Below are 24,796 nucleotides of genomic sequence, written 5' to 3'. Positions count from 1 at the left end.
ATTTCACAGTCAGGCCTGTTACCACAGGGACCATTCAAAAGACTGGAGTATCTTCTGCAAAGGATACAACAACATTTGTACCTATGAAACAAGATTCTGACAAAACTACAATAACAGAGGCAGAGACTATTGCCAAAAAAGCAGTTACGGACACCAATAAAGAAGACTTGTCAATGTCAGCAGTATTATTCCCCACTGTAATTAGCTTAGTAAAGTCATCAACTGACTCTGGCCAAGTGAAGACGTCTCATAGCTCTTTGACAACTGTGTCCACCACTTATATAAAGCCTTCAGTTGGCTTAGAGCGTGAGGCCAAAGTCTCCACTGCTACACTGGCCAACAAGAAACCATCGACATCAGTTCATTCCCCAGTGGTTGCTGATAGGATGAACACAAGTAGGGATGATCTGGAAGGTTGGTGAATGCTACACATATTTACATTCCTGTATGATGTGTTTTTAGTATTTCTTATTCCTCCTTGTGTTTCCTTGTTTATCAGATATGCAAGTCAGTACCACTGCAAAAGGACATCAATCAAAAGAAAGTCCATCAAATTCACTATCGCATAATGGATCCACTACTTTATTTTACACAAACATGAGGGCACAACCACAAAGTGAATCCACAGCCAACTTGACTACCCCACAAACGAAAAGCATTACACAGCTAGCAAGCACAAAGATGACAACCAATCAGAAGTCAGAAGGAGCTGCATCTCAAGGAGCAGTCTCTACCACAAGCAGGCAGCAATCAGCAGAGATCAAACCATCAAAAAGCACAACAAAGCAGAAAAGCACAGCAGGTAAATGTCAAAACCAATTTGGCACTCTTGGAATTTGTAGTTTCATGGTTGTGTTAGAAAACAATGGCTGCATTGATGACGAACAAGTCATTGGCATGAAGTGGAATTATGAATGCAGCTGGTGTCTTACGGGAAAACTTTGGATGAAGCTCAAAGGTATGAGAGAGCAGACAGAGGAAAAGAGAGAGAGGGAGATGAAGAGAGGTGTTTGCAGAAAAGAGACAGGACAGACCCAAGGGGAAAATATGCACAGGAGGAGAAGAAAGCAAAGGATGAAGGAGTCAAAAACAGCTAGAAGAGAAAAGAGCAGTAAAGGATAAAGCGAGCAAGGACAAAAGCTCCTCAAGGTTTACTGATAGATACTATTACAAAAAGTGGATGGTTTATAAATGGAAATACAGAGGAGAAAGGGGGAGGGAGCTGAGGGAGTTCAGAGTGATGTAAACCAGATGGATAAACTGGGTGCTAGGAAGAGAGGAGACAAGTGTAAAAAAGTGGTCCAATAAACATACAAATGCCAGAAAGATAGTTTACTTCAAGTGCGTCAGACCCTGTTGCTTGCTTGCTCTATGAATTATCATAATCTTTCAAAACACCTCCACAGAATGGAAAATTGTGAATGATCCAGGAGAACCACAATGGTTAAAGTGATTGAAGTAGAGTGAGAAAAAGAGTGTGTAAGCGAGTGGTTTGTGTGAATGCCTCCAGCTGTGAAACTTGATCGGCACATCTGCTGTTTAGGTGTGGGTGTCATTTACAGGAAAGACATGTTACTGGATGTCTGTTTGTGTCTGTACCGTTTGCTTATTTGTTTGCTCAGTTTGGTGTTGTGTGAGTTTTCCGAATAACTCGAAAGCACAATATGGTTCTGTGGGAATAGACTGTTTTCATTCATCTTCACCAAAGCTCTTCTTTGTCATCCATCATATATTACTTTCTCTTCTTGTGCGTATGAGTGTGCACCTCCTAGTCAACGTGAGAAGCAATATCCCAAATAACTTAGGAAAAAACATTTTAATTTAAATATTTTTTTAAATCTTATGTTGATACAACACAACCCTGTATTATGTATATAACAAAGATTGAGACAGTGAAAGTTTGTAGATCAAAACTCCATACAATCCTTCAAATTTGCTAAAGGTTATGCGAAAAGGTTTTCCATGAAAAATCACATGAACAAATCACTTTTCTGTTTCCATGTGCTCAATGCTCAAACTTCCTATTCTATGTGTGTGTGTTTGTGTGTGTGTGTGTGTGTGTGTGTGTGTGTGTGTGTGTGTGTGTGTGTGTGTGTGTGTGTGTGTGTGTGTGTGTGTGTGTGTATGAGTTCTCTAAATAAGCTCATAAAGGAGAGCATATGAATTGAAATGTTAAAGAGGTATTAGTGTTTTCCAATAAAAAAGACAAAATGTTAATAATAATAATAATAATAATAATAATAATAATAATCAATATTAGCTAAAATAGAATAAATTATGCCAGCACAAAAAGGAAATTATTTTCCTTACTTTAATGATCGAGGTGATAGAAACCATGTTATGTTTTAACATAATAACATACAAAATGGCTAGTAAAATAGCTTTAGAGCGTTAGCAAAGTTTGCATACAAGATGTAGAACAGGTTGTGTGGAAAGACTACAGGGTCTGTTGAAGAGGGTAAATTAAATCTGACTATTGACTATTGACTAATTTGACAAAATGACTATTTCATTTCAAACCCATTTTGAAAAAAGTGGTGCTAATCATCAAGTATTGCTTGTCTATGATAGCTTTTCAGGCTTGACTTACTATTTAGCCTACAGCTATATTATTTACCTTTGCCTCTTGCATTAAACAACTTTCAGCTCTAAAATGGGTTTGAAATGAAATTGTAATTTTGTCAAATTAGTCAATAATCAATAGTCAGATTTAATTTACCCTCTTCAACAGATCCTGTAGTCTTTCCACACAACTTGTTCTACATCTTGTATGTAAACTTTGCTAAATCTCTAAAGCTACTTTACTTGCCATAGCTAATGCCCAGAATGTGAATGCCTCTAATAATTTCCAGAAATATAAACAGGTACAAACATACTTGTTATAAAAATGTTTTTGTCTTTTTTTGCAAATTAAATCATTGAGTTTCACATTTCAATACTGCATCTTAAATTAGTCAGTCAGTCTAACTCTGATATCAGTGTTATCTGTTTTGAGCACTACAATTTATTTAGCATGCCTTGTTTTTATTTAACATTATTTTGCCCAGGAAAACGAATGAATGAATTAGTGTAGTTTTTCTGTCAAAACAGGTTTTGTGGTGAATATTTAAGATTATACGGCTATGTACCTCCCTCTAGTGGCTAGAGCTACTTCCCCTGATTTAAAAAACTCCTTTCTCTTATGTCATAACTACAACACAATTAATAATTAAAAACTTTCATCAAACTAATGATTTCCTCCACCCTCATATACTTCCACTGATAGAGTGTCAGTATAAATTACCAGGAACCCTGCCTGTTGATATTAAAGCATTTTTATTTAGCAATTGGTTGGTTTCAGGGCATATTGCTATAAAACAGCTGATTATGTTTTTTATGTTATATTTATGTGTATATGCAGAAAAATAAAAGCATTACATTAAAAATTTTCTGAATTTCTTTGCTTCTATTTTCACAGATGCAACCACTTCTCAAAGCACAACTCTGTCTCTTCCCATGGGGCGTGGACGTTTGTTACCAGTGGACAATGATGCGAGACATGTAGATAAAGAAAATTCTCTATTCCTGGAGAATATACCATCAGATAATCCTGGACCCACCCCTCCTGGAAATTCCTGTGCCCCTGGTTTGGGCCTCTGCTCTTCTCCTGAACCCCCAAACATATTCAGTGAAATTAACACCTCAAACCGGACCTTGCTGGTGTGGGCTGACCTGAGCCGCACGCTATCGTTTGCCTGGGAGCTGCATGTTTTTGGCTCTGCTGCCCTCTTCCTGCTTCTCACCGCTGGGTCTGCTTTGGGTTTAGCCCTGGCTCCCAGCATGCACTGCCCTCACCGTGGGGCACTAGCACTTGCTAATGGCCTCCTGCTTCTTACAGGTATAATTCGAGCTATTTACTTTCTGGTTGATCCCTATGGTTCTCGTCTGCTTTTGCCATTTTCAGTTGTCACAGCCTTGTACACATTACCATTGCCTCTGTTAATATGGGTGCAATCTGCAATGGTGGTGTTGGTGCTAAAAGGGGCTGAGGTGGTTTTGATGCCCCCACCTCTTCAGCATCTGCCTCTTCTGGCTGTGATGGCCATTCTTCAATGTACTCTACTGTTAGCTGCTGACCTACTATCTCCTGCATTATCACCTGCTGTACCAATTGTCCTGCAGACCCTTACTCTGACTGCTGGGTTGGTACTGTGCCTGGGTTACATATTCTTGATTCTGCCACGGCTCTCAAATGTCCAGGTCAGCCATACCAGAGATAAAGGGCTCGGCAGGTCGAAGATGAGGGTGCTGGTACGTGTGCTAGCAGGGTGTGCTCTTCTAGGGGCACTGTGCTGTGTGATGCATGCTTACACATGCTTTTGGTTGTATGGACTGCTAGGAGACTGGCGCCACTTCCGTTGGGCTTGGTGGCTGGTTCAGTTCTGGGCACGACTGCTTGAACTTACATGGGCCTTCTGTCTTTTACTTCTGAGCTCCTGGGTTTTCTGGAGACCTCAAGTGGGCCAGACGATGAGAGCTCCAGGACAGGGTGTCAGTGCTGCAGGTGACCTCACCTCGCCCTGCCCATCCTCCAATTCTTCAGAAACACACACTTGCTGGGCAAAGATTGTGCAAAGCCTCAGGGGGAGACCATGTAGGAAATCTGACAGCAATGGGGTGGGAGGGGCCAGTAGTGGTGGAGTAGCAGGGGAGCTGCCTAATAACTGGGCAGGGCAGGAACGCTCAGGTGTTGACATCAGCAAGAGCCTTATAAGAAACCGTGACCCACCCAAAGAAAGTAACCATGGACGCAACCAGAGAAGCATTGAGGGCTCATCTGGGTCATTGTTAAGGTTGCAAGCGCTCAGTCAACCACGCCAGTGCTCACTGAGCAGCAGTCTGGACCGGGAAAAAGAATCGGCCATCTCACTTTATGACTTTGACTTGCGTCCTCCATCTCCAATTGACCTGACTCGCAGTATTGATGAGGCACTTCACCGGGAGCATCTGCTCAGGGGGGGCAGCTTGTTCCATTCTCTGGGACCTCCATCACCACCTCCATCTCCTGAGCCTTGGCTGCGCAGGAACAGCGATCCTCAAATTATGCTCTCGGATAGCAGTGATGAGCATACTCTGCTAAGTGAGTCTTCTGCTGGCTTAAACCGCTCCATCCCCAGTGCTGTCCCAAGCCGGCAGGTAACAGCTCCTCCTACACCAACCCATCAAGGGCCACGCTGGACCTCTCAAGCTCCTGTGCCTTCCTCCATTTCTTGCCCCATCTCCCTGCATCCCTCTCCTAGTATGGGTCGAGTTTTGAGTCCCAGCACAGACGATACCAGACCTTTTCTCACCCCTGATTTAGATAAGGTGGAGTCAGACAATGGAAGGGAGAGGAGCTATCTGAGAGTCAGTCGCCATGATGACTCAGCGAGTGTCTCCAGTGACATAATCGATCTTTGAACTGACTTAATTTGTCAAAGACCAATGACCTAAGTAACAACCCCATGACATTACCTGAAATAAAATCAGGACTAACTATATTCTGGTGTGACCTAAATAAAAAGGAAATGTCAGATTGACTTTAAATTTTGAACGCATTAGGTTTGCATGAAGTATGGATTATTTTTTGTCATCTATTTTATTTTAGGGATGCTTGTTCATATCATTTGTTTTGCTCACCTGTATACATATTTAAGGTTGAGAAGCAAAGTGAAAGAACAAAGTATGTTCTAACAACTAACATTTCCTGAAATCATCATAGCAATGTATGGATATGTATTATTTTTAGTATTTATAAATGGGCTGAGAATTAATTCAACACATCCGAAAAGTTTCAAACAATTAATTCGCAAACATAAGCAGATTGTTGTGAATGTAAATTAGGATGTACGATAGAATTGTTTTTTTATTTGAATTTGGTTTGTACTTTATTTGTAACTGACTGAAATGCAAAGACTTAAGCTGCATCTGTGACTGAGTTACAGTTACAGTGACTGAGATGTAATCTATTTTATGAGATTAGAAATTGTGCCTGTATAAGAATTTTTTCTGAAGCACAGAGCTGACGGACATTAAAAGTGGTATTCCAGTATATGAAATTACACAATTTTCGGTGAATTACACTTTTTTCCAGACATTTTGTGGAGTTATTTTACTAGGAATGTTTGAGAAAGTTTCTTTCACTGGTTTGGACTTTTTTACATATTGTCTTGGACTTGGTGTCTTTTATATGAATATCAGTCTGAGAGATATGTGCTGTAGAGGTCAGGTCTATAATAAGCAAAAAATTAATTAACTGAGGGTAAAGTGTTATTACAGTAGGTTACATAGAACATAGTAAAAACTAGCACGACAACTTGATTCATTGTAAGAGCAAACATTCCAGTCTTGTTAATGCAAGACTCATGCAGCAGTTCAACTTAATCAGCATTTCATTGTAATTAGATTTGTAAATAATATTTTCACACACACAACATATAATAATTATTTGTTGTCTTGCGTTTTTGAAGGAGCACACAGTTGCATTTCGTGCAAATGGCATTAATGCATTTGGCTGTTCTTTTTTTCTGTACAATTCAGCATGAGAGAATCTAGAAAGATGGTGCCAAATGTACATATAGAAAACAAATAAATGTGCTTTTAGAAGAGATAATAAGAAAAGACAGCACAGGTAGCGCTACAATCGAGGTAGTTACAAATACAGATACAATAACATAATAAACATTTAGTGTAGATGAGTTTGTGCTATTCCTCCCTATTTTTAACTCTTTTTTGACATGTGTGTAAGTTCTCTTCGAAGGGCAAAAAAAATTCAGACACTACAACCAAAGCATACATGAGCAAAAAAGTGGAAAAGGTGAAAAAACAACCAACAACAAAAACTACTAAATTTCTGCTTCCAAAAACTGTGATCATTCAGTTTCCACAGTCCACATCACTGTTATTTAATGATATGAGCTGTATTAGCAAAACGTTTTGAATTCAGTCAATTTTCAATGTTTATACCATTTCCAGCTTCATTTTAAATTCTAACTTGGAAAAAAACTAAAACACATATTTGTGAGAATCCTTACACTGACAAATTATTTTCCGTTTACAAAGCCAACATGTAGTTGCTTTAGAGATCATTATAATTTCTCAGAGCAAAAAAGTCTTCGCGTTTACACACTGAGATGTAAACTAGTCTAGATTTTTACATCAACAAAGAAAAGCGAATAAGACGGGCTAAAATTCAGGCTTTATTCAGTGCAAACGTATCACTGTAACAATGTTGTTTATAGTATAATTTCATGTAAAGATTATTTTCCATCAGGCATTGCATGAAGTACGCAACAAACCTGAGGTTATGTGTAACATAAAAGAAAATGTAAATACTGCTATTTTTGTGGATTGTACTGTAAATAAGAATTTGCCATGTTCAGAACAACATGAAATATATTTACTGTGAATGACAATCCTGCGTAGTGCAAGTGTATTTCCAGGCGCAATACAAGGACTGGCATTAAAGAAACTTATTTTTTTAGATATGTAAAGGTTTTGATTAAGAATGCTAGTGAATTTGAACAAAAACATTTAAAAACCAATAACGGGACATATGGAAAAATATAATCCCGCTACATAAAGAGGGAATTAAAAAAAAATCTATATAATATACCTTCTTGCACTTAAACTATTAAACTATTTTGCCTGTATTCAAGTATCTTCCCTAACAATGATAACATATCTTATTCTCTTTAGTTGACCAATGGGAGGATCACAACTGAGAAAATAGGATGACAAGCTCGAGTTTCCACACTTTGGACAACATGTGATTTTGTAACTGAATGTACCTGGTCAATTAAATGTATTATTTGTGCTGTCATATGATCCAATGAAGTGCCATAATGATGTATTGAACTCCCCCATCCCACTCATGCCGGGTTGACTTGTTGTCTCATATTGATAGCATTGTTGTTATTTGTATTTTCTGAATTAAGTGCTCTGGTGCCGTATACATGTATTTTGTGCTAGCATGCTTACAAAGCAAATCTGAGTCGATTGTTTTCTTTGCAAACTGAAACATCTTCTCTCTTATTCACCATGGCTATGTATTTTTGGGCTGATGCCTCAGTATGGTTTTGATTAAATCTGATGGCATTTGATACGTATGTGTCTTTTCTGTTTTTTTTTTCCCTTTTTGTTTCACAGTGGCACATAGAAGTGGCCCTGCTAATATCTTTTTCTTGTTTTTCTTCACAAACCACCTTTTATTTATTTTCCTCTGGCATTGTTGATCAGTTCATTGTGTTACAAACTGAAACGATCTTTCCATCTAAAATATGTTCAGATACAGTCAATAAAGGTAAGGCAGAATTGACATGAATAAAACACTTAATTTGTCTATTCATAAATGGTTCATTTGCTTAGAAATGGAGAGACACTGAAGTCTAACGATGGATCATCTGTGAACTTCGTCATAAGATTCACCTTCATGGCGTCGAACCACGTCTGAATTCCTTTCTTTGTTTTTCTGATCTGAACAAACCAAGAAATGAGCAAAGCTGTCTATCTTTCTTCCAATGTCCTGAACACTAAGAAAGTATACAGAGCTTTTTCAAGTAGACTTTAGAATATTAGCGGTTTTCTATTCTGTTTTTTTTTTCAAGCTTCAAGGTGCAACTTGCAATATTTCATAATTATTATTGTCACAGTCTTAGGATATAGCATTAGAAATTATGTATTTAGATTAGATTTGAGATATGCTCATACACCACTCAACATCTTAAACTTTACATTTAGATATAAAAAAATGGTATACCTTAACAGATCCAGTTCTTGCATGGTAACAATGAGTGAAAAGCAGTTTGAGCTGCCTCACATTGAGCTCACAAACATTGAGCTGCCTGTCTTGGTAGTGACTTTTTAGTCTTTGGAGGATGATTGAGCAACATACAATGCTTCAGAGTTATACTTCCTGTGAGAGATAATGTTAGCAAAGTTATACTCTGAATTCACTTGCAGTGTTTTCACATTATGTGTATTTTTGCACTCAGATTGCCAGGGTTGTTTTTCCCCATTAACATATCTGATGCATTTCTTACTGTCATGAAGGGCACAAGAACGACACAGACATTAGCTAAAAATTCATCATTCATCATTCAGTTTATTCCTTCATTGCATGTAGCCATTCTGGTTAAAGTGTAAGGTAGACAAGTGACTCTTGTGGCACAGGAAGACACAATTAATTGACATATTTTCTGAAATTTTTTAAAAAATAGCTGTAAATTCTGTCTTTCATTCCGCTAGATTTTTCTTTCTAAATCTCTTCACGGAACTGTAAAGACGTGTTCTTCATCTTCCGTTTGTAGTCCTCATCAAACTGCTCATTCTGAGCCACGGTGAAGTGATTCTTCCAGTCACCGACTTTACCTGAAAATGTGTTGAGACATGATTAGTGACACTTTAGACATTAAATTGCTTTAGATGTCTCCCTCTCTGTCTTTTTTTAACTCACCTTTACGCATGAATTGAGAGACACTGGAGTCTATTGTTGGATCATACATTTGGTTCGTCATAGAATTCAATTTCATGACATCAAAATGAACACATCTCACAATCTCCTTCCTTTCTTCATCTGATGGGGATAAACCAAGAAAGGAGCAAAGGTTTTTCAGCTCACGTCCAGTGTCCTGAAGGACAAGAATAGTAAAAATTTTCATGCTTATGCTATAAATTATTTCCAACAACATATCTATTACAAGCAGAGGTTCAAAATCTAGGTATTGAATCGTTGATCTAGAAATCACATTGTTTTATTTGTTAGCTGAACCTATTATTATTATTATTATTATTATTATTATTATTATTATTATTATTATTATTATTATTATCAAGAGCAGTGGTGGCACAACTGGTTAAGTCTCTGGGTTGTTGATCGATGGGCCCTTGAGCAAGGCCCTCAACCCTCCCTGCTCCAGGGGCGCTGTATCATAGCCGCCCTTGCACTCTGACCCCAACCTCCTCAGTTGGGGTATGTGAAAAAAAGAATTCCACTGTGCTGTAATGTATATGTGGCGATAATAAAGGCTATGCCCCCCATTCTATGTCCCCCATTCTATTCTATAAATAGAAGATAATTTGTCATGATCTGTGAAAAGAGTACTGAATTGTGAAGTATAACATTGACATCATCACAGCACAGACAGAAGAAAGCTTAATGTCACAATAGCAGATGTAAACAACCAAAACTGTCAAAAAATTACCCATAAAACAAAGCAAAAACAAGGACTATGAGCAAGGCTTTGGCACATGCAACAAACATGTGAGCAACAAAGCTTGACAAAGAAACACAGAAACCAGTGTGAAAAACCAGATTGATTAGTGAGATACATGAAATGGTCATGTGACTTGCTGTGGCTGGTGGGTAATGTAGTTCAATGCTGCTTTCAGCATAAACATGATGCTTTCTTAGTCGTAGGTACTGTATGACTCCTGTTGCCTCCTTCCTATACCTGTTTGCTGTATTTCCTCACATATTTTTCACATTACTTCAGCTCATTTGCTTTTTCCTTAATTCTAGTTTCTAGTTGTGCATTGGGTTTTGCCTGAGTATATGATCTATTTGATCTAGATTTCTGGGTCATCTATTTCACACACATGGTTTCATTTCTCACTGCTGTACTGTAAATCAGGTCCTTTTGTGTATTAAACTCTGCACTTAGGGTCTCACCTCCACTAGATCCTCATAGAACATGTAGTGGATCTTGGAGGACGTCTGTTTCTTTTCCCACCATCCACGCACATGGTCGTACCAGGAGCCGAACACCACTGTCCGTACAATATGGAGAATTTTATTACACTGTGATGGAACAGGTTTGTATGGATCCTTTTTTTTTTATCAAATCTTTAGGAAAACACGTACAAAGTTCTGCTAAGAAACTGCCAGATGTGCAAACAACATAAAAATTAACATTCTTGGGGAGAAAAAAGAATAAAGAAAACCACTTTTTCCATCTTTGAATCTTTGTAAGAAACTGTTCCAGTCTCCTGGCTCAGGTTGCATCTTCTCCATGCGGTCAAAGTGGAAATAGGACACAACATTGTCCTTGGCATTGCGAGCAACGTAAACAATCTATAAATAGAAATGAAAAAAACCTTGTGTGTTTATAAAATATTTTAGCAGCATATAATCTACAGTTCGACTGAATTCTTGATATTGGTTCACTATATTATGCATTGTTATCATTTCTTTAGTAACTAATTCATAGGGACTTGCAGGGCAAATGCTCCACATAATCATAAAAAAAAAAGTGCATCTTTGACCTGATGCAGATAGAAATACCCTAAATTTGACATAGAAAGTATACACTTTGAGATCATATTTTCTGATATTTACCAGGTTAAACCAGTTTGTTTTTTATGCCAATATACTCTATTAGGTCATGTTACAGGGCTGGGTGAGATGTTGCAATCATGTTCTAATAATGTCGCCATATTCCAGGATGATAAAAACGTTAATAAGTTGTTTGATGAGCACCAGAATAAAGCCAATGAGCTTCCAACCACAAAAAATACATTAATGTATCTTTACGGGATGTATAATTGTGCAGACTGTAAACTACACATCCATCTTTTTAATGCCCCAAAGAATGTGCTTCGGTATCTCTGTTCAAGTCATTCAGGACCATTCTGGTGCTATCCCTTATTACATCCTTGATATTAGTATACCGTTATACATTTCTGCTACTTTATCCTCCTATGTATTACATTAAAATTTACCCGGCAGTTTTGCTCCCAGAAGGACTTGGGTAGAAACTGAACAGGCAAATGAGTTTTGATGATGCGTGGAGACGTAGGCAGTGTATCTGCCTTGTCTGTTCCTGAAGGAGTTAAAACAAAAAAACATATTTTTGTCAGAACCCACTAAGCATTTTAGCCTATAATGACTTTTTGCTTTCTAAGTAATAGTTTACTTAGAAAACCAATTACATGAATGTATATTATATTGCTAAAATTTGAAATCTGATTGGTCAGAAGGTTGATTAAATGTCCGTAACAGCATCTTAGACTATATTGAAAAAAATTTTAGCGGGAGTGTATAGACTTTTTCTATTCAAAAAAATTTATAATTTCTGGTAAATTGTTGTGGTATAAGAGGGAGCAAAAATTTTTTGTGGCATGCTGTTATTGGAAAATAATCAACCTCTCCGTATTAACCCAACATATTTTTTCTGTTAAACTGGACATTCTGTTGTTTTTATTTATTATTCATTATTTTATTTCTTTTATTTTAGCTTTACAGTTTTAATAACAACAACACTCATGTAACACCAGTAAAATGGTTAAAATGCCTTGGTGGAGATGTTCTGACCTGTAGGATATGGTGGGAAGAAAAGCTCTAAAAATGGCACTCTTTCATAGATGGGGACAGATTTTTCACGCTCAGGATAAATCTGATAAAAATACAGTAAGTCAAGAATGTAGCACATCCAAGTGGTGCCTGAAAAAGAAAGTCGGATTTAAAAAATAAAATATAAAAAGTGTTTTTTTTAATGAACAATTGAACCAAGTTACCTGCTTTGGGGTAAGTGGCGACGACAATGTCATCTGGTTTAGCTTTAAAGTTTTGTACTTTGTCCCAGTTGTCCGTAAAAAACTGGGTCATGGACACACCATGGAAGTCAAAAAGCTTTGGACGTATTAGATCCATCTGGAAAACGGAAAATTGACAATATGAGGACTACTTTACATTACTAGTCTTTTGTCGCTGTTGTTATGAGAGCCATGAGGGCTCCCTCTACTGACCTGTAGAGTATTTGCTGCACTTTAGCACCAGGACTCTATTTCCCACTATTCATTGCACCACCAACCCAGCACACCTGTTTACCGTTTGTAATCACCCGGTCTATTTAAGCTCACTCAGAACGCTTTCGTGTTGTGAGGTATTGTTAACACCGTCTGCATACTGAGTGTTTATTCTGTTCTGTCTATTGCCCTGTTTTTGACCTTGCTTGTTTTTTGTGTTTGTGAATGTTTGCTGCCTGCCCTGACCTACGCCTGGATTATTGACTTCTGCTTTTGGATTTCCTTTGATGTTGTTGTTTGCCTGATGTGTGACCCTTGGCTGTCTTGGATATTGCCTAATAAACCAGCACTTGGATCTAACCTGTTTCACGTTTGTGACAGAATAAATTGCCTTACAAGATCCAGCAGTTTATTGCATCCACCCTGGTTTCATCACTGCATCAGCCATAAACCCAACGACCAAATCCAGCATTCCCAAGTCTTCCGGCACCTTCTCTGACCACTGATCTAAAGATTCAGCAGTGATATTTCCCCGTACTGATTGTTGTGTTCCCGTACCCCGACATGTACAGATACAGCGGCATACAAGTTCAAGTGTTACCCCCCTCCACTGAAGAAGAATGGTGGGACAGGTTGGATGACTTGATGTCTCTCCGCCAACAAGGATGAGTGGTGAGTGGTTTTGCACAATTGTTCTGGACATGTGCGACTGGTTTGAACCTCAGCAACGTGGAATTAAAGTTGTACTTAAATGACTGTTTGGATGAACCTTTGTCGCAAGCAGAAATGCAAAGCTTACAAATTTTGGACTTTGAGTTATTTCAGCAATTTAGAAAGTCGAATCTGATTGAACTTGTGGGAAACCCCGGATGGAAAATCGGGTGACAATATGGCCGCCACTATGCTGGTCTCTGTCCCTAAACCAGCCGCTGCCATGCCTGCCTCTACTCCCAAAATGGCCACCAACACGCCTGGCTCAGATCATAAAATGGCCTCTACTATGCCTGAACCCTTGTCTAGGAGGGCAATCAGAAGAGAACGCTTCGCAAGCCAGGCTGCCGGGTCTGCAAATACCCCTAAAATGGCTACCATTTTACCTGCCCCTGTTTTCAAGAGGGCTACTACTGTATCTGCACCAGCTGTTAAAAAAAGCCACTGTCCTGACAACACCTGTCCCTCAGAGGGCCGTTACCATCCTGGCACCTGTTGTCAAGGTGGCTGCCATTTCCGCATCCCAACCACTTCACAAAATGGCTGCCACATCCCAACCACTTCACAAAATGGCTGCCTCACCTACCTCTCCTGTTCCTGCAAAACTACTAGTTTCTAGTCTACTGGACCCCCAGATGATGTCTCTATGGGTGTCTAGGAGTCAAAATCCAGTTATGTCAAGTTTAATGATTCCCAGGGCTACAGAGGTACGTTCTCTCGGTTCCATGTCTCCTGTATTGGCCATGGCACCGCGGTATGCTTGCTGCTCTTCTGTTTCACCAGGCAGTTCCCAAATCCATGAGTCGGAACCATCTGAATCTGCTGCTGAGTCCTCTGAACCAATGGAATCAGCTGATTCACCCAGACCCACTGCATCACCTGGACCATATGGACTGAGCTTCTTCACTGAGGATGATGTGGAGCTTGTTGACACACTGACAATTAACTCTTTGGAACAGTTCAAACGTTCACCCATGGAATTGTTTCGGATCGACAGCGGTGACACCTCCCGAGCGCTGTTCTCCACATCAGTCCAGGGCTCTGAGGTAACGGAGATCATTGAGGATCCTTTGGAGATTGAAGTAGTGGAGGTTAAAGGTCACTGTGGCGGTTCGATAGCAATCAGGGCTCTAACGAGTCCATGCCAGTGATTTCTTTCAAAGAGGCCATGGTGAAGGATGCAAACATGTCTTGTATTGATGAAAAGACTTTGGAGTTGAGTTATCCAAAAGCTGGTCAAAACATTGCTGGTCATACGCCATACCACATATCCCCTGAGGAGACTTGGGCCCCCAGTGACCGCAGCAGCTTAACGGCTAAGATGTGCTTGGGATCAGACAGTCAGCAAGGAGCATCAGAGTCTGGATGTCCAAAGAGTATACAAGAGAGCAACTCCAGTTCTTCTAAGGAGAAACACTCAAGTTTCCTGTCTTTGAGCTGTTTCAAGGACATTATTCCAGATATCACCCACAGTGACCACCACCACCCACTCAATGCCTGCTGAAGTCAGCTCACCACCGTCCTCTGAGGTTGAGGAGTCTCTATCAATGTCTGTTGAGCAGGGGATTCCTACGGCGAGTGAATCGACGAACGAGGACGAAACGTCCTACTCTAATGGACACGGTAGATCCTGATTTTAAAGTAAACATGTCTTTACCTGTGAAGATGGCCAACTATGAACTCTCTGCCTGGCCCAAGATGGTCATTTCTGGGTTCCCTGAACACTCTGCCTGGCCTGAACCAACAAATTCTCCTGTGGTTTTTCACCTGCTTTGCCTGTTCCTTTTTACAGACCCAGAATACCTCCAGCACCGCCTTGTATTGTGATGCTGACCAGTCTACCGAGTTGCTCTGCCTGCGGCTCCACCCTGGTCTCCAGTCCTGCTCTGGTCTCTGGCTCTGCCTGCGGCTCCACCCTGGTCTCCAGTCCTGCTCTGCCTGTGGCACCACCCTGGCCGCCAGTTCCCCTATGGTCTCTGGCTCTGCCTGTGGCACCACCCTGGCCGCCAGTTCCCCTATGGTCTCTGGCTCTGCCTGTGGCACCACCCTGGCCGCCAGTTCCCCTATGGTCTCTGGCTCTGCCTGTGGCACCACCCTGGCCGCCAGTTCCGCTATGGTCCCTGGCCTCGCCTACAGCATCGCCCAGTCTACCTGCTCCACCCTGCCCTCTACCCCCACATGGACCTGGCCTACCGTTCCGCCTCCGTTCCACCACCCTCCGGATCTACGTTGGAGTGTCTGGAATCCACTCTTAGCTCTGTTATGTGACAGCTGTATTTGTCAGTCCTTTATATTTTAAATATCTATAATATTGATATTGCACATTTGCTGACTGCTGTATTCAACTTAACGTCATGCTCAAGTCGGCATCTTATGACATCAATGTTTGCAGCTTAACTGCAGTGATATTTTAAGAGTACACTCTAAAAAAAACGATTCGTTGGCTGAACAACCATTACTTCTAAAAATAAACTAAACACAAATAACAAAGTAATTTTAACTTTCCAACCTCTACTTGGCATATATAGTCTGTAACATAAATATGTTACAAGGTGAACCTAAGTGTATGCCAAAATGTCACATCAACTAGTATTAAAATTGCATCAAATCTAATTATAACATAATATTTTAAGCATACGACTGAGCCACGTGATATGCAAATCTGGAAAAAATGATGGATCCATCTGGGGATGCACACGTGAAGACGGTGGAAAGAGGTAAGCTTAACTTTCTATAAACTAAGCAAAATATTTGATTTTGAGGTTTTGACACAAAACACTTGTTTGTAGTGTTAGGTGAAGATTTTTTTTTCTGAAACAGAAAGACAAGATGCTGAAAAGAGGTAAGATTTGTCGTTTTAACGTACATGCATTTGTGTTAATGCGTTTGTGGTCTAGTAAGAAACCTTTTTTAAATTGAATTTCTGAATTGCTACGAATTTAGCTTCAACAATTAGAAATGTGTTGCTTGAATACTTAAAGTCTAGTTTGTACAAGTAAGTTATTGTATGAAAGGAGGAACAAGTGTGCATGCGATTGTGTGACTGCTAAAAGCAGTGTGCTTCCATGGAATGAATGTTCTAGTGGTTAATTTGTTTATTTCAGAAGAATATGACCATGCACGTTTGCATTAAGAATTCTGTTCCCGCCCTGGTCCTTGTAATTAGATCATTTTACTATATACAATCTTTTACTGAAAAGGTCTGTTAGTAAGACAATGCAATGTCTTGCCTATTCATACTAAATATAAAACTTTTTTTTTTCTCCTTCTAGTTCAGAGCAAGAAAGAGTTGAAAAAGGGGCAGCATAAAGGAAGTGTCCTGTTGGAAGTGAACTTTCATTTGACATTTGTTGTACATTCATGATGTGTGGTTTTTGGCTTCACCATTGCATTGCAGCCTGTTTCAAAAAATAAAGTGAAATGCTTTATTTTGTGATTTGCATTTGTAATTTATTTTAGTGAAGTGACATGGTGACCCATACTAGGAATTTGTGCTCTGTGTTTAACCCATCCAAGCAGCAGTGCAGTATGCAGACCAATAGCTGAAAATCTACAATAAGTTAAAATTTTACATTGGTTCAACTCAATTAATTGTCTTTTTTTTTTTTTTTTTTTTTTAAAAACATAAATGAGCTTAAATTAAGTTAACTTGTAATTACTTAGTAGATTCTATCATGTTACATATATTTTAAATAATGTTGAGTGTACCCAAAAATTTAAGTACATAACGGTGTTCTGGTTAATTTTAAGTCATTTTTTTTTTTCCAAGTTGGGTTTACTTAAAGTGTGATGCAAAAATGGTGCATACATATTTTAAGTATATCCAACACATCATTTTTACCAGTGTAGCAACCAATCTGGTTTGACAAGCAACTTCAGATATCAACAGACAGGAGTGTATATGTGCCTCGGCATGCTCTCAGGTATCTAAGTAGTATTTAATGCCTTTGAAATGTTAGCGTTAGTATCACAAATCCAAATTCTTTAAAGCAACCCAATACACATTTAACTAACGTAGGCATGTGTACTTTGCATGCTCAGCTATTCCAAGTAAACAAATATTTAAACAGCTTGACTTACTCTTTAAAAATGTTACGTGACAGCCTGTCCAACAACCTTTCTTCCTTATTAGAGGTTTAACTTCCTCAGACCTTTGGTTGCTTTGCTCCACCCTCTCTCGCTTTCTAGTATTACTGCTTATATTACTGGATCGGTGTGTTTCATGTTTTCCCTTCAAACTCTTCTGAGGCCTGGTCATACAATAATAACAGTTATTAATTTACACAGTATCTTGGGAAAAACACCAAACAACTTGAAGAATTAAAGTATTTAATTAAACATAAGAAACCGTTTTACATTTGTTTTTTACTTTTACAGCATGGATTATCCATCTTGCCCTACATATGTTGGAGTATTTTTTTTATTGAACTTAATGGCCCCTTTTTATTTGCAGCTCCAATTGACTCTAAAATATTGGTTATGAAACTATCACATGCTGGTATGCGCACCAGAGAGAACCAAAGCTATTTTATGTTATTTATTATATAATTGGTTATTAACCACTCTGGACCTTTGTACCCGGGTCTTGTTGGCGCTTTCGTATAAACCCCTGAGCAATTTAAACCTCTGGTGCATTCCACTTGGGCTTCCTTTGGATTGTACTTATGTAACAAATTGGGATTGAATGCCTAATTAATAATTTGTAAGCTATGTATATCAAATTGCTTGGGGAAATGTAATTCTTGAAAAGAAATAAAATCAGTGCATGTGATATTTGCATATTCAAAGTTCAATAGAGCTTAAATGATTTTTATATGAACCACAGAGCTACAGCAATGCTCTGTAGACATTTAAAGAGTGAGAAAGTCTAGGAAGTAAGAAACAATGCAGACCATGCAAATTAACCATATCTTTTAACATATAAATCAGTTACCTAACTAAACAAAATGAATTGTTCACATGATTCCATCACTTTTCTTTACAATTTAAAATGTAGACAGAATGGTCTCTGAGTAAAATGAGTCAACAGGTTGTCCTAAATCTCTGTGCGGAAGCTTAAAGTTGTATTCTTCATCCTCTGTTTGTAATGTTTGTCAAACTGCTCGTTCTGATGCACAGTGAAGTGATTCTTCCAGTCACCAACTTTACCTAGAGGAAATAAAATGTAGAAACAGAGAGAAACAACAGACTGTAGAAAAATACAAAACAGATTATCAACATCTTACATTTTGTTTACGGTTACTTTGCATTTCACAGGAGTAGACATATGTTCACTTAACTTATGTGCCCAGTACCGTGTCTGACAGCTTCTTGGCTAGTTACATGCATTAAAAGCAAACAGAAATCATGAATTATATGAATTCTTGCATAGGGGACAGCTCAGCAAAAGCTATTACACTACAAATATTTACAATAGATATTATAATAATAGAATTAAACATGAGAAAACTCAACTTAGAAGATCAGCTTAGTTTCAACTCTTATGTAATAAAGACAATGGAATACTTACTTAATGTTTAAGCTTTAGGACTTAATATACATGACTTCAATATCCAAAAATTTTAAATTAGAGTTATGACAATGGCAATTAGGGGTGAAGAGAAGAAATATGTCCATATAACAATCAGGCTATCACGTTTTAAAGTGCAAGTCAGGAAGTCATGTTTCATCATTTTACCCAGCATATGCTTATAGAAATTTTAGAGTTGGAATGTGGAGAACAGGTTATCCAGATATTAAACACGTTATAATAAAGTTTCCTAATGTAAGGAGTTATGTTACACAAAGATCATAAAATTATAACATTCAGGAAACATTATTTTATCCTACAATTACTGTTATTGTGCAGGCTGTAAATGTAAATATAAATATTAACAGCAAATATTAACATAAATATTAACAGCCCATTGAGATTTGAGGCATGTTAACCTTTACGCATAAATGGTGAGATCTTAAAATCCATGGCAGAAACTGTGGAGTAGTTGGTCATCTGGTTTTCCTTCATGACATCAAAATGGACATTTTTGGTAATCTTCTCTCGCTCTTCTGTTGGTTTAGATAAACCGAGGAAAGAGCACAACTGCTCTACCTCACGACCAGTGTTCTAGATAAAAGAAGGAATTATTGTAATCAGAGCTAAACAATATTGAGCACAATGTTAAAGCTGTGCTGCACCTCTACACAAGACAAGACATCTGTACAGTATAATCTATAGACAAGCTAATGTACTTCCCTACCTCCACCATATCCTCGAAGAACATGTAGTGAAGATTAGCATAGGTCTGCTTCTTCTCCCAGAAGCCGCAAACATGATCATACCAAGGTCCAAACACAGCTAATAAAGGTCCAAATAAGTAAAATAGGTGTCACTAATTCACTCCGCAAGTGATCACATTTGATTGACTGTCTTACTCACTCTTTCCATCCATGAACATCTGTAGATAATTGTTCCAGTCTCCTGGATGAGGTTGTACTTTATTCATAAGATCAAAGTGGAAATAAGACACAGCATTGTCCTTGGCATTGCGAGCTACATAGATGACCTAGAGAGACACACAGATTTTGACAATCTGGACCACAGTATATAGAGCTAAATACACAGTATGTGCTGAATGTCAAATCTTTCTAAGACTTTTTTTTATTTATTAATTTGACCTCATCACAAGATGTTTGCCTGTGGACTGTAGACACCAGTCCCCCTTTCAGAGGTGGGTCCTAGTATCCCAAATCCAGGCATTTTTACTTGTGTGAATCTTAACTCATCCCTTTATTTCACTTTAAAAATACAGTTAAAGCGCATAGATTGAAGAAGTCTGACATTGTACAGTACTTTGCAGTTCTGTTCCCAGAAGGACTTGGGCACAAGCTGAACAGGTAGATGTGTTTTGATAAGTCGTGGTCTGGTGGGTAAATTATTTGCTAGTTCAACCCCTATATGAAAAGAAAAACATTAAATGTGAAAAGTCCTAGCATCAAGGTCTATGCAAAAGTTTCATTGCATATAAGTCAAGAGATGAGGATGAATCTGGCGATTACTACATTAATCATATGTGTATTTTACTGGAGTTAGCATGACTACTGACCTGTATCCATCTCAGGAATAGTCATCTCCAGGAAAGGAATACGCATATAGATGGGCATTGAGGTCTGACGCTCTGGTTCTGTATTGCCAAAATGAAGTAGATCTAAGATGTAGGAAACCCACGTGGTTCCTGGTGCAAATTAATTGGAGAGAGTGGCATTAGGTGTATTTTCTTACACCTAAGTATTACCGTCTAAAATCTCTACCTTCTCTCAAGGTTTCTTTCTTATATCATCTCATGGAGTTTTCCCTTGCCACTGTTGCCTCATTAAGGATAAATATAATTTTGCCAAATTTATTCAGGATTTTGTTACTTTAAAGTTGCTTTAAGACAATATCAATTGTAAAAAGCACCATACAATTAAATTGAAAAGAACTGAATTAAAATGTTTCAGAACTTTACTCAAAAAACATTACACATGGTACATAATTGTAACTGTACATGGTAATTGATTAAAGTTGTATATTTTCATGTCTCATTAACGTAATACAGTTTCTATTTAGATTTACTCATATGAATACTCTTGGTCATCAGAGTTTGAAATTAACAGCCACTCAAAAGCAGTTGTGGTGGGTAGCCTAGTGCTTAAGGTACTGGACTACCAATTTGAAGGTTGTGAGTTTGATTCCCATGTCCACCAGGCTACCACTGCTGGGCATCTGAGCAAGGCGCTTAACCCTCAATTGAAAAGGAAAGTAAAAGTTTTAATACAAAGTGGAAAACTATAACTCCACAAATCAGATAATGTATTATGAGGACTGCTGAACATAAGCTGTGACGTAATCAATCCGGTTTATTTATTTCTTGAAAATACACAGAATACCTGCTTTGGGGTAAGTAGCAATGAGGATGTCGTCTGGTCTTGTCTGGAAGTTCTGAACATTTTTCCAGTCATCAGTGAAGTATTGGGTCATAGAGATGCCTTCAAACTCAAGCAGTTCTGGTCGACCGGTTAACTGTTGCATTTAACATTATTATTAACTTAAAAGAACATCCTGACTTTACCGTTTGAATATGATTACATATCTGTTGAAACAGTAATTCATTAAATCTTTAATTTTTAAAATTATTAATTGCTAGCCTGCATTTTGTTTGTAATAATCTAAATAATTAGAATTCACCAACTATTTCATGCATCAATACAATTCTTCTGCCATTGATTCATAAAATGATCTTAATGGTTGTTTAAATGTTAAGTTTAAATAATTTTGCTTTTTGATGTTTGCCAGATAAATTCACAAAATTATTAAGAAAATGTGGATTTTTTTTTTAAAGAAGTTCACTAAATTAACATTGTTAAAACCCAGAAGATAATCAGCTGAACTATTTGTAAATTTCTGCTCATTCACCGCATCCATAATTCAATTATGAACACGTGTTATATAAGCTGTTTTCTATATATTATGTGTAGTATCATTACAGTTTAATACACTATAATATAACTATAATGTCATTTAACCTTATTTACTATTCTCTGTTTTGTTTTTTTTCATGTGGATTTTCCGTATAATGGATAAAATATACCAAGAAACAATGTATATAATATAATATAATATAATATAATATAATACCAAAAAAAATTCAGAAATAATTTTTTTTTATCTGACTTACCAAAGAAAAATCCAATCCTTTCATGATGAAATAAGAAACTGTTCTTTGTTTTATAATTTTGTTTTTCTGTCATTCGGGTGTTACTTTCTCTCAAAAGCTTTGATATTTGACATGCTTCCCATACACCACTCTCGTATTTATCCCAGCCGGCCAATTTGCCTACTTCCCTTTCTAACAGTGGATTATGAAACCCTTCATCATTTAAAGCCATCCGAGACATTCCTGCATTGCATAGGGCCTCTGCATGACAAAGCACACATACATAAGCTCTACCAGAATAGTCTTTGCCTCCCAGTAGGTTCTTATTCTCCAGTACTCCAGTGCCAACACCGCTGACACACCCTCCACCTCTTTTGAATTAAATATGTACAAATATTTAACATTGGATGTTTTTTTATTGACGCATTTAAAAATCAATCACACAATACATGCACACAAACTAATGCTGTGTCATTTTGTAACCTCCCATATTTAAATACAGCATTAAGTGTATAAGAATATTTGCTTTAAGTCTAATTTGTCATTTGCCTGATCCAGGTTTAATGATCTAGTGCCTCAGATTCCTGATCTTGGCTCACAAGAGTGGAACCCAATGTGATCTTCCGCTGTTGTAGCTGATCCTCCTCATGGTTTGATGTGTTGTGAATTCTGAGATGCTTTTCTGCTCACCACAAATCTAGAGTAGTTATATGAGGTATTTTAGCTTTATTGTCATTCCGCTACATTTTGGGACATGCAGTGGAACGAGATGTCGTGTCTCACAGGTCAACGGTGCAACATACATACAGACATAAAACATAAAACAACAACGAAGCAGGGGGACAGGTACAAACTTTGCCATCAGTACAAACAATACACTCTATGTATTTGACAGATACATAGGCCGGAGCAAGAACAGACTATACAGCTAGTACAGACTATACAAACTATGCAATAGCATACTATACATAGACTTTCAATAAATAAATAAGTGGACTATACAATGCTTCCCTTGGTATTGTACATGTGCAACAGGAGGCATTCAAAGTCAAGCAGCTGGTAGCAGGCTAGTACAAGATACAATGTGCAACATGAGCATGTAAACATGTGTATTGTCTGTGGTTGTACACCGTTTTTGTTTTTGATGTGCCAGTGTGCTAATGCTGTGGTGATGTGGTGGTGATGTGGTGTTCTGGTGGTGGTCAGGTGGGTCACGTCACAGGAGGCCTGTGTGTTTTCAGGGTTGGAAGTGGTGGTTTGAGTTCAGGGCTCTCACACCTCGGGAGAAGAAGCTGTTCTGCAGTCTGGCAGAGCGTGCTCTGATGCTCCTGTACCTGCTTCCTGAAAGGAAGGGAGCTGAAAGATGGAGCTGAAAGATGTTGTTGGAGGGATATTCTATATTTATCAATATAGAAAAAAAATCAGCATTGGTCATGACCTTATTAAGCTACTCAATGTAGACTGCGTTATAATTATGCATGTACATTCAAAGATGTATTAGCCCATGAAGATTTTATACATTTCTCTACCCTGCTTTCACACAACCGCTGCAGGGTGATAAACTGTATGCTTATGTAACATATCAGGCTTCTCAGAAACCCTTACGAATTTGTGAGGTCCTAACAATGATATTTCAGGCTCTGTATACAGATGATATTGAGGCTCTTGCTCTTTGAGCAAATGTATGTCTGCTCATAACAGTTGAAGGGTATGTAATTTCAAAAAAATTGTTCACTCATACTGAAATCCATAGCAATTTAGGAAGCTTAAATGGATTAAACTGGAAATAAAACACTACATTCTTCTATTAAAAGAACAAAGCAGGTTTGAATAAAGTTGCGGCTTTCGGGAACATTCCATTTTCAAATCCTATTTAACAAATCCATTACTAATGATTCTTCATGCCAGGGCCAAGTGTACCGTGTTTAGTAGAAACTCATTATTGCTAATACTTTTTCATACAGATTAGCAAAAAAAAAAATACCGATTTTACCATTATCTAATCCTGAATGACTTTACCTAACACCTAGACTTTAACTAGATATCTTTTTCCAGCTTTGTCTGGCAGGTTTTTTGATAAACTTTCACTTTCTCAATGTCTCTAAAAGCTGTAACATTTTATATGTTCTGCATGAAGTGCTGAAATTCAGACAGCTATGAAGTAATGCATTACATGGTAAAGAACAGATTATCCATAAGGAGACTGGGTTGTCCAAGTCCAAGCGGCATTAAGCATGGTGAGTTTCATGTTTTAGGTTTTTAAGTGAAAGGTCACTAGTTTGAATGTGATGAATGTGGTGATGAATTTTTTACTCTTTCATGTAAAACTATTGCTGTGCCATAGGGCTATGTTGATTGTAGGACTATGTTAAATGCTAATATTCATAAAGCCCTCATTTCATCTGCAGTTTTTTTTAATTCCATTGAACTTTTTTGAGTGACCTAGTGGCCAAAAATGGGAACTAAAACTATAACTAATGGAACCAAATTGATGCAGAAATCCATTCATCCGTTCATTTTCTGTACCGTGTATACTATTTATCACATTACATGTATGACATGAACATTCATCAATGCCCAGGCTCTACACTTTAGTGTTGGGATAAAGACATAAAGAGATAAAGAGAAGAACTTACTTCTCTTTGCATTGA

General features: G+C 38.0%; 4 protein-coding genes across 10 annotated transcripts in view; 2 read left to right on the top strand and 2 right to left on the bottom strand.

Moving 5' to 3' along the window:
• LOC113656073 (proline-rich transmembrane protein 3) overlaps nucleotides 1–8,120 on the top strand; it is a 15,868-nt gene extending 7,748 nt beyond the window's left edge. For all 4 annotated transcript variants that reach the window (XM_047799800.1, XM_027167059.2, XM_047799799.1 and 1 more), the window contains exons 2-4: nucleotides 1–414; nucleotides 500–802; nucleotides 3,458–8,120. The exon at nucleotides 1–414 is cut by the window's left edge and continues 456 nt beyond it. In XM_047799800.1, the coding sequence (XP_047655756.1) occupies nucleotides 1–414; nucleotides 500–802; nucleotides 3,458–5,439 (2,699 nt within the window). In that variant the 3' untranslated portion in view covers nucleotides 5,440–8,120. The remainder of the gene's footprint in view (nucleotides 415–499; nucleotides 803–3,457) is intronic.
• A 975-nt stretch (nucleotides 8,121–9,095) lies between these two features.
• LOC113656115 (cytosolic sulfotransferase 2-like) lies at nucleotides 9,096–17,701 on the bottom strand. 2 transcript variants are annotated; one of them, XM_047799807.1, is made up of 8 exons: nucleotides 17,554–17,701; nucleotides 12,532–12,667; nucleotides 12,329–12,410; nucleotides 11,737–11,837; nucleotides 10,963–11,089; nucleotides 10,688–10,785; nucleotides 9,473–9,647; nucleotides 9,096–9,387 (listed from the first exon to the last, which is right to left on the bottom strand). In XM_047799807.1, exons 2-8 carry the CDS (start codon nucleotides 12,562–12,564, stop codon nucleotides 9,275–9,277), a joined length of 729 nt encoding a protein of 242 aa, XP_047655763.1. In that variant the 5' UTR covers nucleotides 12,565–12,667; nucleotides 17,554–17,701; the 3' UTR covers nucleotides 9,096–9,274. The 2 variants fall into 2 exon arrangements, with proteins under 2 accessions (XP_047655763.1, XP_047655762.1); XM_047799806.1 differs by having other exon boundaries at nucleotides 12,329–12,457; nucleotides 17,554–17,699.
• Nucleotides 12,737–17,051, top strand: LOC113656075. Of its 2 annotated transcripts, none has more exons than XM_047799802.1 (2): nucleotides 12,737–15,096; nucleotides 15,266–17,051. In XM_047799802.1, the coding sequence occupies exons 1-2, from the start codon at nucleotides 15,088–15,090 to the stop codon at nucleotides 15,770–15,772; spliced, it is 516 nt and encodes a 171-aa protein (XP_047655758.1). In that variant the 5' UTR covers nucleotides 12,737–15,087; the 3' UTR covers nucleotides 15,773–17,051. The 2 variants fall into 2 exon arrangements, 1 of the variants encoding a protein (XP_047655758.1); XR_007137671.1 differs by having other exon boundaries at nucleotides 12,741–15,096.
• An 84-nt stretch (nucleotides 17,702–17,785) lies between the features above and the next one.
• On the bottom strand, nucleotides 17,786–22,325 carry LOC113656074 (cytosolic sulfotransferase 3-like). 2 transcript variants are annotated; one of them, XM_047799804.1, is made up of 8 exons: nucleotides 22,167–22,325; nucleotides 21,379–21,511; nucleotides 20,556–20,684; nucleotides 20,291–20,403; nucleotides 19,889–20,015; nucleotides 19,710–19,807; nucleotides 19,402–19,576; nucleotides 17,786–18,621 (listed from the first exon to the last, which is right to left on the bottom strand). In XM_047799804.1, the coding sequence occupies exons 1-8, from the start codon at nucleotides 22,188–22,190 to the stop codon at nucleotides 18,509–18,511; spliced, it is 912 nt and encodes a 303-aa protein (XP_047655760.1). In that variant the 5' UTR covers nucleotides 22,191–22,325; the 3' UTR covers nucleotides 17,786–18,508. The 2 variants fall into 2 exon arrangements, with proteins under 2 accessions (XP_047655760.1, XP_047655761.1); XM_047799805.1 differs by having other exon boundaries at nucleotides 20,303–20,403; nucleotides 22,167–22,323.
• Nucleotides 22,326–24,796: the final 2,471 nt, after the last annotated feature.

The sequence above is a fragment of the Tachysurus fulvidraco genome, chromosome 14 (genome assembly GCF_022655615.1).
Source record: "Tachysurus fulvidraco isolate hzauxx_2018 chromosome 14, HZAU_PFXX_2.0, whole genome shotgun sequence".
NCBI classification, from domain to species: Eukaryota; Metazoa; Chordata; class Actinopteri; order Siluriformes; family Bagridae; genus Tachysurus; species Tachysurus fulvidraco.
Note: the sequence above shows the minus strand (reverse complement) of the source record. Positions and strands in the feature narration are given on the sequence as shown.

Coding starts and splice junctions, on each gene's coding strand:
- LOC113656074 (XM_047799804.1), bottom strand. CDS start 22,190: ATGAAAGGATTGGATTTTTCTTTG. Junction 19,808..19,888: donor GATGTTCATGGATGGAAAGA/GTGAGTAAGACA, acceptor GACCTTTATTAG/CTGTGTTTGGACCTTGGTAT. Junction 19,577..19,709: donor TCTTCGAGGATATGGTGGAG/GTAGGGAAGTAC, acceptor TCTTTTATCTAG/AACACTGGTCGTGAGGTAGA.
- LOC113656115 (XM_047799806.1), bottom strand. CDS start 12,667: ATGGATCTAATACGTCCAAAGCTTTTTGACTTCCATGGTGTGTCCATG. Junction 9,648..10,687: donor TCTATGAGGATCTAGTGGAG/GTGAGACCCTAA, acceptor CTTGTCCTTCAG/GACACTGGACGTGAGCTGAA. Junction 9,388..9,472: donor CTCTCAATTCATGCGTAAAG/GTGAGTTAAAAA, acceptor ACACATTTTCAG/GTAAAGTCGGTGACTGGAAG.